We start from the raw sequence: 15,586 nt of genomic DNA on the forward strand, positions 1-15,586 counted from the left end.
CTGCGCGCATGCGCAGTTCGAGTGCAGGTTGTTTACTCACTCGCGCATGCGTGGTAAGCCCCAAGCGCACTGGGTTTTGTATCTAAGGAGCGCGATTGCGGTCCAAGTGTCTGCTAGATGCCCCAGTTATTTGTTGAATGGTGCTGAGTGTGGATAGCGGCCTTGTTCAGCGGTCTTTGAAAAACAGGAGCAATTTATTTCCCCTTGCCACGGTTTAGATTAAATGACAGTAGATCATGACAGGAGAACCTTTTGACTGATGGGATTTTTACTCTATCAACTGCAGCACAGGTGTTTTTGTGGTAATTATGCTGATAGTTGGCTCCAGGGCACATCATCATTAAGCCCAATAATATGGGTGCCCAGACGGAACACCCATCTTTGTTCCTTTTGGAAAAGGCCAGCATCAGTGGGCAACTGTTCGATTACTGTCCATTTCAAATCGTTGACGCAATGTTGCATTGTGAGAAAATGTGTGGCCATTTTCGTCGTGCTTTTCTTACATCTCACATTGCTTTTGTGTTCATTCAATCGTGTTTTGACGGCTCGTGTTGTCATTCCCACATATTCAAGATTGCATGGGCACTTTATGAGGTAGATAACGTTTTTTGAGTTACAGTTCGTAAATCTCTGTTGCTCCCATGTCGAACCATTGCGGAATGTGAGTTTTTTGCTTTTTTCGGTTAAATGGCAGCTGCTACAATTACCGCATGGGAAATGACCTTGAATCCCTATGGATGGTTGAGAGGATGCCGTTGTAGGTTTCGGTCTAGTGTGTACCAAAATATCTCTGAGGTTACGTCCTCTGCGGTGGGCAAACATTGGTTTGTCTAGATCCAGATCGCCGCTCGTCAATATTCTCCAATGTTTGTTCACAATCTTGGATACTTCATTAGACATTGTGTTGAAAGTGGTCACACAGATTGGTCTTTTGTTTAGAGTAGGTTCCTTGATTCGTTCCTCCAGTAATGACTCCCTGTTGTTGTTTCTAGCTCTTTTTAGTGCTTTGTTGATGATCCTGTTTGGGTATTCTCTTTGTCTGAGTTTGTCTTTGAGGTCAGTCGCCTGTTCCTTGAAATCAGACACGTCAGTGCAATTTCGCCTGAGGCGTAAGAACTGCCCGTAGGGCAGGTTTTCTCGTAGGTGGCGAGGGTGAAAGCTATCTTACCTCAGTAGGCAATTCCTAGAAGTAGGTTTAAAATGGGTGGTCGTTTTTAGTATGCCAGTATCTGCATAGATGTTGAGATCCAGGAACACCAACGTTTGGTTTGAGATTGTGCTCGTGAACTTCAGGAATGTGTTTTGGGTGTTCAGCCATTCTAAAAAGAGCTCCGCTGATTGGTGGTCGCCTTGCCATATGACCAGGATGTCATCAATATATCTTTTCCAACATTTTATATTTGGCCTGTACGGGTTCTGTTCATGGAGTATCTTACTGGTCTCGAGGTGGTGCACATAGAGACCAGCTAGGCTCGGAGCAAAGGTGCTTCCCATGCTGGTCCCATGGCATTGTTGGTAAATAGTGGTTTTGTACTGGAAAAAGTTTTTCTGCAAGGCCAGTGAAATGCATTCCAGAACTAAGTTACGTGGTGTCTGGTATTTCCATTGGGTCGAAAAGAGTACTTCTTCAATGATCATCAAAGTTTCATCGTGGGGCAGGCTGGTGTATAAACTTTCCACGTCAAGAGACATTAGTAGTTGGGTTTGAGGGTCAAAGGTCATTTCCTGAAGAAGTTGTAATACTGCCTTGGTATCCTTTAGGTACGTATTTGTGGACTGCACCAGGGGTCTCAGGAATGCGTCCGCAAACTTCGACAATGGTTCTAGAATAGAACCAATGCCTGAGACTATTGGTCTACCTGGAGTTTTTCTAATGTCCTTATGTATTTTGGGGATACTGTAAAAATATGGAATGCGAGGTTTCTTTTGCATAAGGAATTCGCCTTCCTTTTTGCTCAGCCAATTGTGTGTCAGACCTTCCTCAATCATACATCCGATTTTTACCCTGAGATGTTCAGTTGGATCCTGTTGTAGAACCATGTAGTTCCGCCTGTCTGACAGGAGGCGCATGCATTCATTGTCGTAGTCCTCAGTGGACTGTAATACTATTGCTCCCCCCTTGTCCGCTGGTTTTATGACCATGCTGGTATCTCCAGATAAATTCTTTAAGGCAAGTTGCTCTTCCTTGGTCGTATTGTGGAAGATTTGTGTGGGTGACACATCCAATTTATTGACATCCGTCATAACTGCCTTTTCAAAAGCGAGTAGCTCAATGGGGAGTGTAGGGTCGGGAGGTGTGAAGGTCGATTTAGGTCTCAGACCAGTGTCTGTCATCACAGCTTGTGTTGGTTTGTCACTGAAAAAGACCTGTAGTTTTAATTTTCGTACAAATTCCTTCATTTCCACGTTTACTTTGAAGATGTCCGGTTTTTGTGTCGGTACAAATCCCAAACCTTTATTTAGTACCTGTCGTTGGATACTCGTCAAGGGTTTGGAAGTGAGATTTACCACTAGGTCCCTCTCTGGTTGCTGGTTGACGCCTGGTTGGGTAGGGAGCCTGTCATGCTCCTGGTTTGTCTGGGGTTCCCTTGGTCTGTTGACTCCCAGGTGACGTTGTTGCCCTTCCGGTTCTTTCCCCGTGTCCCTGGGCGGGAGCCTAAAAAAGGCTGTGGATCGTAAAAACCTCCATTGAAGTCTTGGTTCCATTGTGGGAAACCCTGTATATCCGGTTGGTGGTTGAACTGGAAAGGCTGGAAAGGGGGGGGTGCCATAAATTGTGGGTACTGGGGCGGGTATCCCCTCCATCCTCTTTGTCTTGGGAATTGTTGTCGTCTTTGTCTCCACCCGCCTCTATTCGGGCGGTTCCTTCTGCCACAGCTGGAATTCGAACCGGTGGAGCTACCGTCCGACCCATCACTATCTGTGTCATTTTTTGTGGACACATAGTCCGCCTTAGTGTAGGGGTAGGTTCCCTCTGGTGTAAATTTGTCTTTGTCCTTACTCAATTTGTTGAGTTTGCTTTGTTTCAAGGTAAATTCGAATTCTGTCATTTGTTGGTTCAGTTCATCCAATCTGATTTTAAGGTCTTCTGTTGACATGTACGTGTTGAGTTTGACCTCGATTTTATCGAGCTCTATTTTAGGTTCTTGTGTGATTCTGGTTGCTGTTTTAATTATTAGAACCAACCAGTCCCTGGTACAATGCCAAGAGATCAACGACCATTCTTTTTTAAATTGCATATCAGTCTGGAAAATAAACGGTTCATTTTTTACAATTAGTCCAGCTGGTCCCATCTTGTTCCTCAGGTATCCTGTCATTATCAAACCATGTAAAGCTGCCTTTATTTGGTTGCGTCTTAATTTTACCAATTCATTCCAATCATCAATGTTTGGGCCGGTTTCAGGGTTAGTGAGGCCCTCAAAAGGATTTACTGCTGCCAAGATCCTGTCAATTTCATCCTCGCCGAAGGTTAAGCCGTGTTCGTCCTCCATTTCTGAGAGACCGCATGGTGACACTCCCGTTTCCGCCCAATTAACGAAACAGAGTATAAATACCCATGTCCTTCGCATGACTCCACACCAGCGGAGTAGCGCGAGGGGTAGGCGGCGATCAGAGTGTCCAGACCTTGTGAGTATATCACCTAGAAAAGAACATCCTACAAGATATCCTCTTTTTCCTCAAAAGTAAGTGAGATTGAATTGTAAAATTACAGCTACATCATTCTCTACTACAGATAGCCATTGGAGCAACACCCCAACGCGCTGTTCATGAAGCCCACCAACCAGGCTTCACAAGTATGAGTACAACTGGCAGTAAAATCCTAGTTTTATGTGTTTTATGTTGTATGTGGTGTGAGTCCTTTTTTATTAGCTTATTAACAAGCAAATGGTGTGGTTCAAGGCGATTGCGTCTTGCAACTACCCGCTACATGGGTAACCATTAGTCTTTTGGTTTTTGTCTTTCTGCAGGTCATTGTACTTGTAGCAGACCGCTGTAGGCACACTTAGCCTATTCCTACAAAAATTTCACTTTTTTTGTAAAACTTACACTTTTTTTGTAGAAGAAGACGTGAGTAGGGAAGGGAGTTTGTGCCCCTGTCCTGAAGAAGGAGCCAGTCTCCGAAACATGTCGACAACATAGCACACCAGAGATCCTGTTCATTAACATAACAGGCTGATCTCGCCCTGCACTTATTTTTAATAGTACCAGCCAGAGTTCGGAATAAAACTTTTTTTCACTCAAGTGCCAGGTACTTTTTAAACCTTCACCACGTTCCCTACTCACTTTAATCACATACCCCACACACTGTACACCACACATAGCCAACTTGAAAGTGCTCCCGCGTATCCGTAGGTCGCAGCACGCCGCATCCCGATAGAGGGGTGCGAAGACCCCAATGATGAAGCATGACACCAAGGGGCCTTTTGGTGTGTGAGGGGTATTTTATCAAACACTGAGTGCTTCAATATCCTTTTGATCACTCTTCCTCTTCCCCTCCTGAAGTTGGATTTTCTTTGTTTATATAAGTATCAGAGTGGAGCGCAAATCCGACGAATAGCTCTACCTCCCTTTTTTGGTTTAATCTATGGTTCACAGACATGTCACCTGACACTTTACACAGTAATACAGCCCTTCTTCGCGTGAGGACTCCATCTGGTATTTGTTCCATGCATTATCCCCCTGCTCAACTCTGCCCTTCGTCATGATCGCCCTGGCTCCCTCATTCTGATCATTCGGTCCCCTGTCCACAAGGATATGTTAAGTAAGAGGAGGCCTTATAGGAGGTGACTTGAGGTATCCCTTCTTAAGGCTTGAATGCAGGGCCGGCGCTAGGCATGGGCAGTGTGGGCAGCCGCCCAGGGCCTCGCGCTCGGCAAAACACAGGGGGCCTCGTGCCCCCGTGAAAGGTCACACGTTCACAGCTCACTACAGGGCCCCCTGCCTCACCTGATCACATTACAGGTGGGGGAAGGTGCAAACAGAATGGGGGGTGGGGAGGGGGGGGCACAACAGCTGGGCCAGCAATTATGTTGGCTCATAATGTCAGGGGCGAGGCAGCGCCTCGGTTAAGTACCCGCCATTCTAGGCTCTGTTTCTGCATTTTGTTTCCTGGCAACAGAGGCCCCTTTGTCTCTTTCGAGCACCAGAAGGACACAGGTAAGAGGAGGTCAGTGAGGGGAGGAGGGAGCAGCCAGATCAACTGGCTTTTGTCATACTTCGAATATTGGTAGGGTAGTGTCTCATCTTAATTAAGCAGAATGTTTGAGACCAGAGGGTGGGGCATCTTGTCGTGTTAAGCAAAGGTGGACAGGGGCTGGGCTACCTTGGCAGGGAAGCAGCAGACAGCACAGGACTGGGACAGAATATAGGCTCTGGAACCAAAATAAAAGAGACCCCATTAGCTTATCAGATAGCTGAAAGTGTGACTCGTTGCACATCGGAGCAGTTTTGAAGTTGTAAATCCAAGTTGTGATGGAGTTTTGCACTGTATGGGAGACTGCACGCATTTGTGCTTGTTGCAGGCAATGTTTGAGGTACTGGGGAAATTAACAGTAAAATTCCTCCAGACCTTAAAACTGACCCCAAACACCAAAATAACTGGTCCGCTTACTGACCTGTTACACTAGCCCTTCCGGCACTGCTAGATTGCCCTGGCGGCCAGTCCGACTCTGGCAGCAACTGTCCATGTGCCGGCGATATTCGGGATTCTTCAGGGAAGCACAGAGCCTAGGTGCCTCGGTAAAGTAGAGATAGCGACAGGCAGCCCCCCTGTCCCCGTCAAAGTAGCTGCTCATGCACACAGACCGGGGTCAGGGGCAGAAGGTAATACAAACCTATAGGGCCCCTGCGGAGTGTGTTAAGGGGCCCGAGTATATCTCATATTTATTCATTAGGCTTGGGCAGGGAGGGGGGTCCTGAAGGGTTGGGGCCCGCGTTAGGTCCCCTTATCTTGACTCAGATGCTGCATCAAAGGCAAGCTCAGATACCCGCAGAACTGGAGAGGCACAGCGGGATGGCAACCCTCACACCTCCAGCCCTTGATGAGCTGTTAAGAGGTGCTCGATGGTGACTGAGAGGGAGGGGCTGCAGGTTCCGGAGCAGTGACATCCATTCACATGCAAACAGCCCTGAATGGCCACGTCTTTGCAATTTAGAGGGGGCCTCACACATTCCCCTCAGCCCAGGGCCCCAAACATCCTAGATTCTGCCAGATTACACCGAAGCAGCACGTGGTTCTCTTCACAGAGCTTAATTACTGTCACTAAATTGTAAGCAAACCTCGGTTCTTCAAACATGCAGTTTATAATGTAATAAAATAAAGAAAAGGCACAATCGCACCCACACTGATTAACAAAGTATGGAGGACAATCAGTTCTCTTAGAGTTTCTCCTGTAAGTACTGTACATCACAGTGGGGGATGGCATTTTGGACAGAGAGCCTGTCTTCCTTGTCTTGTGCAGGAGGGGGCGAGGAGCCCAAGATGATACTAGAATACTGCATTCCCACCCCTGTGCCCACCCTGCTGGATCCTGTTCCCCCCCTCCTGTGATGGCACCTGTCCCCCCTCCCCCTGCCTGTGATGGCTCCTGTCCCCCCCTGTGATGGCTCCTGTCCCCCCCCCCCCGCCTGTGATGGCTCCTGTCCCCCCTGTGGTGGATCCTGTCTCTGCCCTGAGTGGATTCTGTCCCAGTCCTGGAATGGCTCCTGCAGCGAGGGTGGAGTTCTTGATGGGCCTCTTCTCAAAAGGGCTCAGCTCAAAATTAATATGGAAAGGTGGGCGAGTGAGTAAGTGAAGGGATGGGTGGGTGGCTGGATGAATTAGTGAAAGGGTAAATGGATGAATGAAAGAGTGAATAAATGGATAATGAGAGAGGATGGATGGATTGATGAGTGAGGGGAAGGATGGATGAGAGAAAATATAAATAGCTGGATGTATGGGTGGAAGGGTAGCTGGATGATGGATGAGGAGAAAGATGGATGAGGGGAAGGATGGATGGATGAGGGGAAGGATGGATGGATGAGGGGAAGGATGGATGGACGAGGGGAAGGATGGATGGATGGATGGATGGAGGGAAGGAAGGATGGGTGGATGAGGGGAAGGATGGATGATGGATGAAAGGAAGGATGGATGGATGAGGGGAAGGATGGATGGATGAGGGGGTGGATGGAGGGGAAAGAGGGATGGATGAGGGGATGGATGGAGGGGAAAGATGGATGGATGGGTGGGTGAAAGGATGGATGGATGATGAGGGGAAGGATGGATGATGAGGGGAAGGATGGATGGACGATGAGGGGAAGGATGGATGGATGGATGGATGGATGGATGGATGATGAGGGGAAGGATGGATGGATCATGAGGGGAAGGATGGATGGATAGATGGAGGGGTTGGTGAAAGGATGGATGATGAGGGGAAGGATGGATGATGGATGAAAGGAAGGATGGATGAGGGGAAGGATGGATGGATGAGGGGGAGGATGGATGGAGAGGGGGAGGATGGATGGATGATAAGGGGTAGGATGGATGGATGATGAGGGGGTGGGTGAAAGGATGGATGGATGATGAGGGGGTGGAAGGATGGATGGATGGATGATGAGGGGAAGGATGGATGATGAGTGGGTGGGTGGAAGGATGGATGGATGATGAGTGGGTGGGTGAAAGGATGGATGGATGGATGAGTGGATGCGTGAATGATGGGTGAAAGGATGGACGAGTGGGTGGGTGAGTGTGTGAAAGGGTGGATGGGTGGGTGGATGGGTGGGTGGATGGATGGTGGGTGGGTGGATAGTTGGGTGGATGATGGGTGGGTGGATGAGTGAAATAATGGATGGATTGATGGATTTATAAGTGGAAGGGTGAATGCATGGACGTATAAGTGAAAGGGTGGATGTAAGGATGGATGAGTCAGTGAAAGGGAGGGTAGATGGACAGAAGGATGAATAGATGTGTGAAGGAGTGAAATGATAGATGGATGAGTGATAGGGTCAATGGATGGATTAATGAGTGGATGAGTAGATGGATGGATGGGTGGGTGGATGAATGATGTAAGGAAGGTTGGCTAAGTGAAAAGGTTGATGGAGAGAGAAAGGGAGGATGGATGACTAAAAGAGTGGATGGGTGGAAGGATTAGTAAGTGAAAGGATGGCTGGATTGGTGAAAGGGTAAATGGCTGGATGGATGAGTGAATGGGTGGATGGGATGAAGAGTGGGTGGATAAGTGTGTTCATTCTCTCAACGTTGTTTGATTGCAATATTTCATTGTATCTACTTTTTATAATAAATTGATATTTGCTCACCTGTTTTCAACCCCCTCTACTTTTTGTCAATGTTACTGCTATCCACATTAGTTAGCTTCCGTGATGCCAAATAAGATCAATAGTACTGCGATGTCGATTTCTGTGATGTCACTTCTTGTGACGCAATATGCAATTAGGGGGGCCTCGCATCTTCCCTTTCGCCCGGGGCCTCAGAAGGCCTAGGACCGGCCCTGCTTGAATGTATATGCATAACCGTACCTTTCTGGGGTATAGGAAAGCAGCACAGTTTTAGTAAAAAAATGTAAGCGAATGTTAGCTCAATAGTCAATGCAGGATGCTTTTGTTTCACAGGATTCAAAATCGTTGTGGAAATATGGGTTGCTACAGTATCACCGGTTTCAGGAACCACAGAAACTGTTCTTTAAGAATAATTGATTTCAAGCTATATGTCCTCAATTTCTAGTACCATTGGTCGTCTCCCAGTCAAGTTCAGTCTGTTGTTAATTGATGACGGTTTATCCGATTTTTGAGGTGATTACTCATTTTGAGATTAGGCCTATATTCGAAGCTAAGCCGGCACCCTGGAAGCATGTGCCTCTACCTTCGCCACAGGAAGGAAAGGGTAATTCACTCGAGGTTGATCACCGCATTGACGCATCTGCATATTTTCCCAGAAAACAAGTGTGGAAATCTGAAACGGGCGGGTAGCAATGACCAGGGATGTTCACAATTAAGCTGAAAAGATCATAAAGAGTAAAACAGCGCTAGTCAAAAACAGGGGAAGGAGTGCACGATTTGACAAATTAAAAATAGTCGCTCTAAATTCAAAAATATGACAAGTCAAAAAAGAAGAAGGCGAGAAACCACCTCCCCCTCTTCAGACGAATGAGCTTTTGTTCGGAAAATTAAATATTAAATGTCATCACACACAACATAATGCAAACGTACATGGTCTCCAACATTCAAGATTTCGTGCCATGCAAAATGGTCCCATTCCCAAGCTCCCTTAAACATAGCATTCGACACCGATGAACTCTTTGGCCCCCAAACAAAGCACCCGCAAACATTTGCCTTGTGGCGGGGGCATTCGGGCTTGCTTTCTGAGACGTGAACTCACTTGATTCCTGCTGTGAAGTGGCAATGGCTGGCAAGGTGGCGCTGACAGGGCTCCCATTGTCGCTCTTCACAGATGGATGTGACGCGCCGCTCGCGAGCTGCTCCGGGATGGCCTCTTCAGCTGGGGGCGAAGCGGGAACAAAAGCCTCGTTAGTCTCCAATTACAATAGAGATGGCCGCGCAGTGTGGGAATGGGCGTCCTCTGAATAAGCAAGCGTCAGACATGAAATTAATTAAGAAATCCCTTCCTGGGACTCGCTAGAGGCAAACAGTGGACAGTCCAGATGGAACGCTTTCAACATTTTCGGGCTCAAATATCTGGCATTGAAAACATGCTTACGTAACAGGTGCTAAGGACCGCATCGGCATCAGGCACGATTTCCTCAGATTGTTGACAAACATATAAACATCACATGAATAAACGTTCCTAACATTTTCAAAAAATGTGAAATTAACGAAAATGTTTGTGCATATGGATTATACTTAATACTTTTTTGCCTTCTCACAATGAATGAAACGGAAAAAAGGAAAATTCTGTCAGACACTTTTTTATTTGGTTCCAAGAACAGTCTCCGTCGTATTTCGCCCGCAAAAGGCAACTACCATAATCAAAATATCAACAGATAAATACGCGACAATTAGAGGTGGGAGAAGCCACTGAAAATTGGAACCAGGCGCCTGGTTCTGCTCAGCTCAAAGTCCTCTGAGAACCTTAGTACCAAATCGAGCCAAGCTTTCATGGAAGGAGGCGTGGCAAGAGGAGCCAACCCTAGAACATGGGGACCAGGTTCGAACCCCGGCCTCACCTCAACATTCCAAGACTCACCTTATCTCTCTGTGCTGAAATAAATGTACGGTATTCTGAGCCAGTTGTCATCCGCTCTTATGTCCTTGGGCCAGGTTTACACTATGAAAAACTGACCAAATTGTGGGTTCTGCCTGTCTCCATATATGCCATGAAATCCATGAATTAAATATAAAGCATTACACTTTGATGTGAGAAATATATACACATCTTCTCCTTCTTCATTATCACAGGACATCACCTTCAAATACTGAGATCAGGATGTGCGCTGAGCAAAAAACTCTCGTGCTTTATTTAATAGACTATAATGTTGCTCTATCTATAGTAAGAATCTAATCGACATGCATATAGGATTCACATGACAAATGTCTTGCCTCAGTTCACGAACAGCATAGTCATTCAGGCGGAGGGGCAAAAATGTTTCAAAGCTCATGTTTAAAAGCTCTCCCTTTTAATCATTACTTCTTAATGATGTGCTATAATCTTATGTGAAAGGCTTCAACATGTTAAAGAAAGGCACTTTTTAGAATTGTGAAGAGACTACCATATTTTTACATGTGCCCTAAGGTAACTATAGCTCCCCCCTACAGATTTTTCATCAATACATTTATAATAAATGTTGCAATTATATTAGTAAAGATGTCACAGATGTCATGACTGATGTAATATGTGGGGGTAATTAGCAGTGCATTGCGAGGGCCTGAGTTATAGTTACATTAGAGTACAAGTTATAGTTTCGTGAGATAACTATACTGAATTCCTATGGTTTTATGTGTGGAAAATCTGAACCTAATTATAATATCCTTGTAGACTTTGTTTTTTTACTGAATTTCGAAGGTTTTGTAATTCTATTTCCTAACTATAATGTCCATGTAACATTTGGTTTTTGCAGTGAATTTTGACGTTTTTAAAATGGTATTTCCCAACTATAACTTCCTTGTAAATTTCTAGGTTTAAAAAAAAAATGTAAAGTAATATTTAATTTCCATACGTTAATCCAACCGACGCCTGAGGCCAGGCCCGGAAGCCAAACCCCCCCACATGCAGCCAACCCCATGCTGCGTGCAGCTTTTGGCCGTGCGCAGTGCGTGTTTGGCCACAAGGCCCTGTAATCAACCGCTCATAGGCAACCAACTCATGAACCCCTCCCGGGTCGCTTTTTGATAGGGGGAGCGCATACCCAGGGCCTGGTGCTTAGTGAAGAGGAGGGTGCATGAGGGCCCCCTTCCCTGGCCATTTTTGGCCCAGAGGACCCATCCGCCAGGGTCTGGCAACATATTTCAGCATTCACCCCCCCACCCCCCACAAGACCGATTTCGGGCCTGGGGTCACATCCCCCGGGGGCTGCACATTCTGTGGGGGAGGAGGGTACGTGCCCCTCTCCCTCCGCAGGTTTTGTCCCGAGAACCCCATCTACCGGGACATGGTGCATTTTTTTGGGAGGGGGAACGTGGCGCCCCTCTCCAGGCCAATTTTGGTCCCTGGGACTGTCACTATATTTACGGGGAAGGGGGACATGCGCCCCACTCCCCAGGTGATTTCAGCTCCAGGGACCCCATCCCCTTTATGGGGTAGGGGGCACAAGGTTCACTCCCGGGCCAATTTTGGCCCCTGGGACCACATCCCCTAGGGCCCGGCCATAATGCAAAAGGGGAGAGGGTCAAGCAACCCCCCTCCCTAGGTTGATTTTGACCCCAGGGACCCAATGGCCCGGCCATATTGCAATAGGAGGGGGGCACGCAGCCCCCCCTTCCTGGACCGATATAGGCCCCAGAGACTCCATCCCCATGCCAATGTACAATGGTGGAGGGGGCTGTGCCCCCCCCCCTCAACCAAGCGCCGATTTTGGCTCCAGCCACCGCATCCCCTGGGGCCCAGCAAACAAAGAGTGGGTGCCCTGGTGCCCACTCAGGGCATACACCTCACTATGGGTGGGGTCACAGGAGGAGCCCCAATTCCTCCGTGGCCCCAGAAGGTTACCCGCCTCCTGCGGGAGCCGGCATTGCTCCCGCCCGCATGGAGAAGCTAAAATGCTGCTGTCAGCGGGAGGGAGCAATCTTTCATGTGTTTCCCTGCACGATTCAGTGAGGACAGGGAAACCCATTAAAAGTCTGCTCTCAGCGAGTGGGAAAAGACAACATGAGTATAACCTGTAGACCAGATTGAGATCTGGGCGTACATATGCATTTCACAACAATATCTCAATCGGATTCAATGAAGCGGCAGGTATATATGTATGTACAAGACATTACAAAAGCACGGATAAAAGGAAGAGAGACTCAAAATTTCAGTTTTTTGGAAAGTATTGTTCTTTCACGTTGTCACCTTGCGTCCTTCGCTGGGTTCACCCATTTGTCACTTGCATCGTCACTCTTTGCTCCACTATCACCTAGTGCACAAATCCCCCTTGGGTTGCCACCGCATTCTATGCATACAGTGCTGCTTTAACTGTCATGTATAAAATGTGTTCTTAAATATATGATGCTATATGCACTTTCCCAAAAACTGAAATTTTGAGTCTCTCTTCCTTTTATCCGTGCTTTTGTAATGTCTTGTACATACATATATACCTGCTGCTTCATTGAATCCGATTGAGATATTGTTGCGAAATACATATACTCAGCGAGTGGGAGCATTTTTCATGCTCCTTCTTGCTGGAAGCAGACTTGGTGTTTGCTCCTGCTTGGCAGGAGTTTTGAAATTGCACCAGTGAAGCGAGAGCAAATACAGGTTTACCTGCCTGCACAAGTGTGGGCAGGTAAACTGGTGTCTCCTGGGGGTAGGCACCACGGGACATAGCATATGAGCCAGCCATGGGGAATGGGGTTCCTAGGACCATTAATGGCTCAGGGAGGGGCACCACTCTGCCACCCCTCCGCTTTCTAATTGTGGTCGGGCCCCGGGGACGGGGGTATCTGGGGCCTAAATTGGCCAGGGATGGGGGTTCGCGTGCCCATCTCCCCCTTTTTTAATCCAGCCAGGCTCCGGGGATGGGGTCCCGAGGGCTGGAATTGGTCCTGGGATAGGGTGCGCCCCCTCCCTCAAATATATATGAATTGTTCCCTCCCCCGGAATATTGCCACCTGAAGAGGGGGAGGGCGTAAAAAACATCCAAACGCCTGTTTTTTAAATTTCTTTTACATTTTGCTGCAGATTGCCGACGAATTCACAGCACAAAAGAAATAAAAAATATGTTTCTAGCCCTGGGCGGGGCCCCTGTGGGACCCCACCACCAGGCCTATAGGATCAGGGTAATCCTACCATGTCCCCTTGTGTTTTTTCTGTCTTTTTTTTTGGGACTCGTCCCAGTCCGAGTCCCGAGATGTCACCACTTCCTGGTTGAAGTGATGGCAGCAAATTTACGGCATTGCTGTGGGCACATGGAGCTGCGTCTCTAGATATACATACATCTTTTTTCTTCCAAAACTACTGTATGGATTCATACCAAATACAACAAGCATTTGCAATGCAATAGGTCTCGCATTAGGAAAGTGTGAGCTATTGGTATTGTAAATGACAATTTTTTTTAAATATGTGTTGGCTTAGAAAATATATAAATAAATAGCATTGTTATTCACAAAGCCAATAGCTTACACTTTCCTAATGCGCGTTCTATTGGCTATGGGAATGCTTGTTGGTAGCAAGCAAGGACAGTGCTGGTGTGGTGCTGAGTGATGCTGTTGTGGTGCTGAGTGATGATGTGGTTGGGCTGAGTGATGTGGTGGTGTATTAGAGTGATGTGGTGGTGTATTAGAGTGATGTGGTGGTGTATTAGAGTGATGTGGTGGTGTCCCTGAGTGGTGTCCCAGAGTGATGTGGTGGTGTCCCAGAGTGATGTGGTGGTGTTCCAGAGTGATGTGGTGGTGTCCCTGAGTGATGTGGTGGTGTCCCCGAGTGATGTGGTGGTGTCCCGAGTGATGTGGTGGTGTCCCCGAGTGATGTTGGTGGTGTCCCTGAGTGATGTGTTGGTGCCCCTGAGTGATGCCCCTGAGTGATGTGGTGGTGCCCTGAGTGATGTGGTGGTGTCCCTGAGTGATGTGGTGGCGTCCCTGAGTGATGTGGTGGCGTCCCTGAGAGATGTTGTGGTGGCCCCGCTGAGTGATGTGGTGGTGACCCAGAGTGATGTGGCGGTGACCCAGAATGATGTGGTGGTGTCTCACAGTGATGTGGTGGTGTCCCAGAGTGATGTGGTGGTGTCCCCGAGTGATGTGGTGGTGAAATGAAATGAAATGAAAAAATAATTTATAAAGCGCGATGGCTACCCAGGGGCGTCCCAGCGCTACAGAGGTTGGGCTAAAAGCGGAGTACGCTGGATTTAGACGGGGATTCAAGATGGTTACTAGGAGGAAGATTTATTAAAAAGCCAGGTTTTAAGAAGCTTTCGGAAGGTAAGTAATTTTGGCTCGGATCTGATAGAGAGGGGGAGAGTGTTCCAGATCTTGGCTAGGTTATGAGAGAGCGACCGGCCACCACACCTGGCTCTTTTAACACGCGGCACTGTAATGAGACAGGCCGTCCCAGATCTGAGGAGACGATTGGGGTGATAGGCATTTACCAGGGGGCGGTTGATCGCAGGGCCTGTTGCCCAGTAAGAGTGGTGGGCAATACACATGGCCTTAAATTCAATCCTCGATTGCACAGGGAGCCAGTGGAGCTCTTTCAGTCGGGCTTTAACTGATACTCGTCGTGGGATGTCGAGGAGGGTCCTGGCGGCGCAATTTTGGACAATTTGGAGTCTATTGAGTGTGGACTGTGGGGCTCCAAGGTACAAGGCGTTTCCGCAATCAAGCCGGGAGAGAATCAGTCCTTGGACCATGATCCGTCTTGAGTGGAGCGGGAGGAGAGGGAGGATTTTGCGGAGTAGCCTCAGGAGTCTAAAGCATGTGGCAGCAAGCTTGGTTGCCTGGTGGTTAAAGCTGAGTGTTTTGTCTAACCAGATGCCGAGGCTTTTGATTTGTTCTTTGGGTTCCGGGGGACGGCCTAGGCTAAGGGGCCAGATGGAATCAATGGATTTGGTGATGGTATTTCCCAAGAGCATAACCTCTGTTTTCTCCCCATTTAGTTTTAAGCAGGAGGCCGACATCCAGGCGGCGACTGCTTCCAAACATTTGTGTAAGCTGTGGTTGGAGTTAAGCGGGGGGTCCAGCGCTACCACCAGCTGTGTGTCGACCGCGTAGGTGACAATCTTCACTCCATAAGGGCGGACAACATCGGCCAGAGGGCTAAGGTAAACATTAAAAAGGGTGGGGCTCAGGGAAGAGCCCTGAGGCACTCCACAGTTCAGGGGTTTGCTGGCGGAGGTAAAATCTTTCTCAAATATCTGAAAGGATCGATCAGTAAGAAAGGATCTCAGCCAAGTGAATGCTGTTCCCGTGATTCCTATACTACTGAGGCGATGGAGAAGAGTAC

At 47.7% G+C, this 15,586-nt stretch overlaps 1 protein-coding gene across 2 annotated transcripts in view; it reads right to left on the reverse strand.

The window, feature by feature from the left end:
* Nucleotides 1–15,586, reverse strand: part of OFD1 (OFD1 centriole and centriolar satellite protein) — a 635,354-nt gene that overhangs the window by 141,637 nt on the left and 478,131 nt on the right. The window contains exon 19 of one of the 2 annotated variants that reach the window (XM_078657861.1): nt 9,374–9,493. The exons of the other annotated variant lie outside the window; for it this stretch is intronic. Coding sequence (XP_078513987.1) covers nt 9,374–9,493 — 120 coding nt within the window. The remainder of the gene's footprint in view (nt 1–9,373; nt 9,494–15,586) is intronic. 2 annotated transcript variants of the gene reach the window in all.

Source organism: Lissotriton helveticus, chromosome 8 (genome assembly GCF_964261635.1).
Source record: "Lissotriton helveticus chromosome 8, aLisHel1.1, whole genome shotgun sequence".
Taxonomy (NCBI): domain Eukaryota; kingdom Metazoa; phylum Chordata; class Amphibia; order Caudata; family Salamandridae; genus Lissotriton; species Lissotriton helveticus.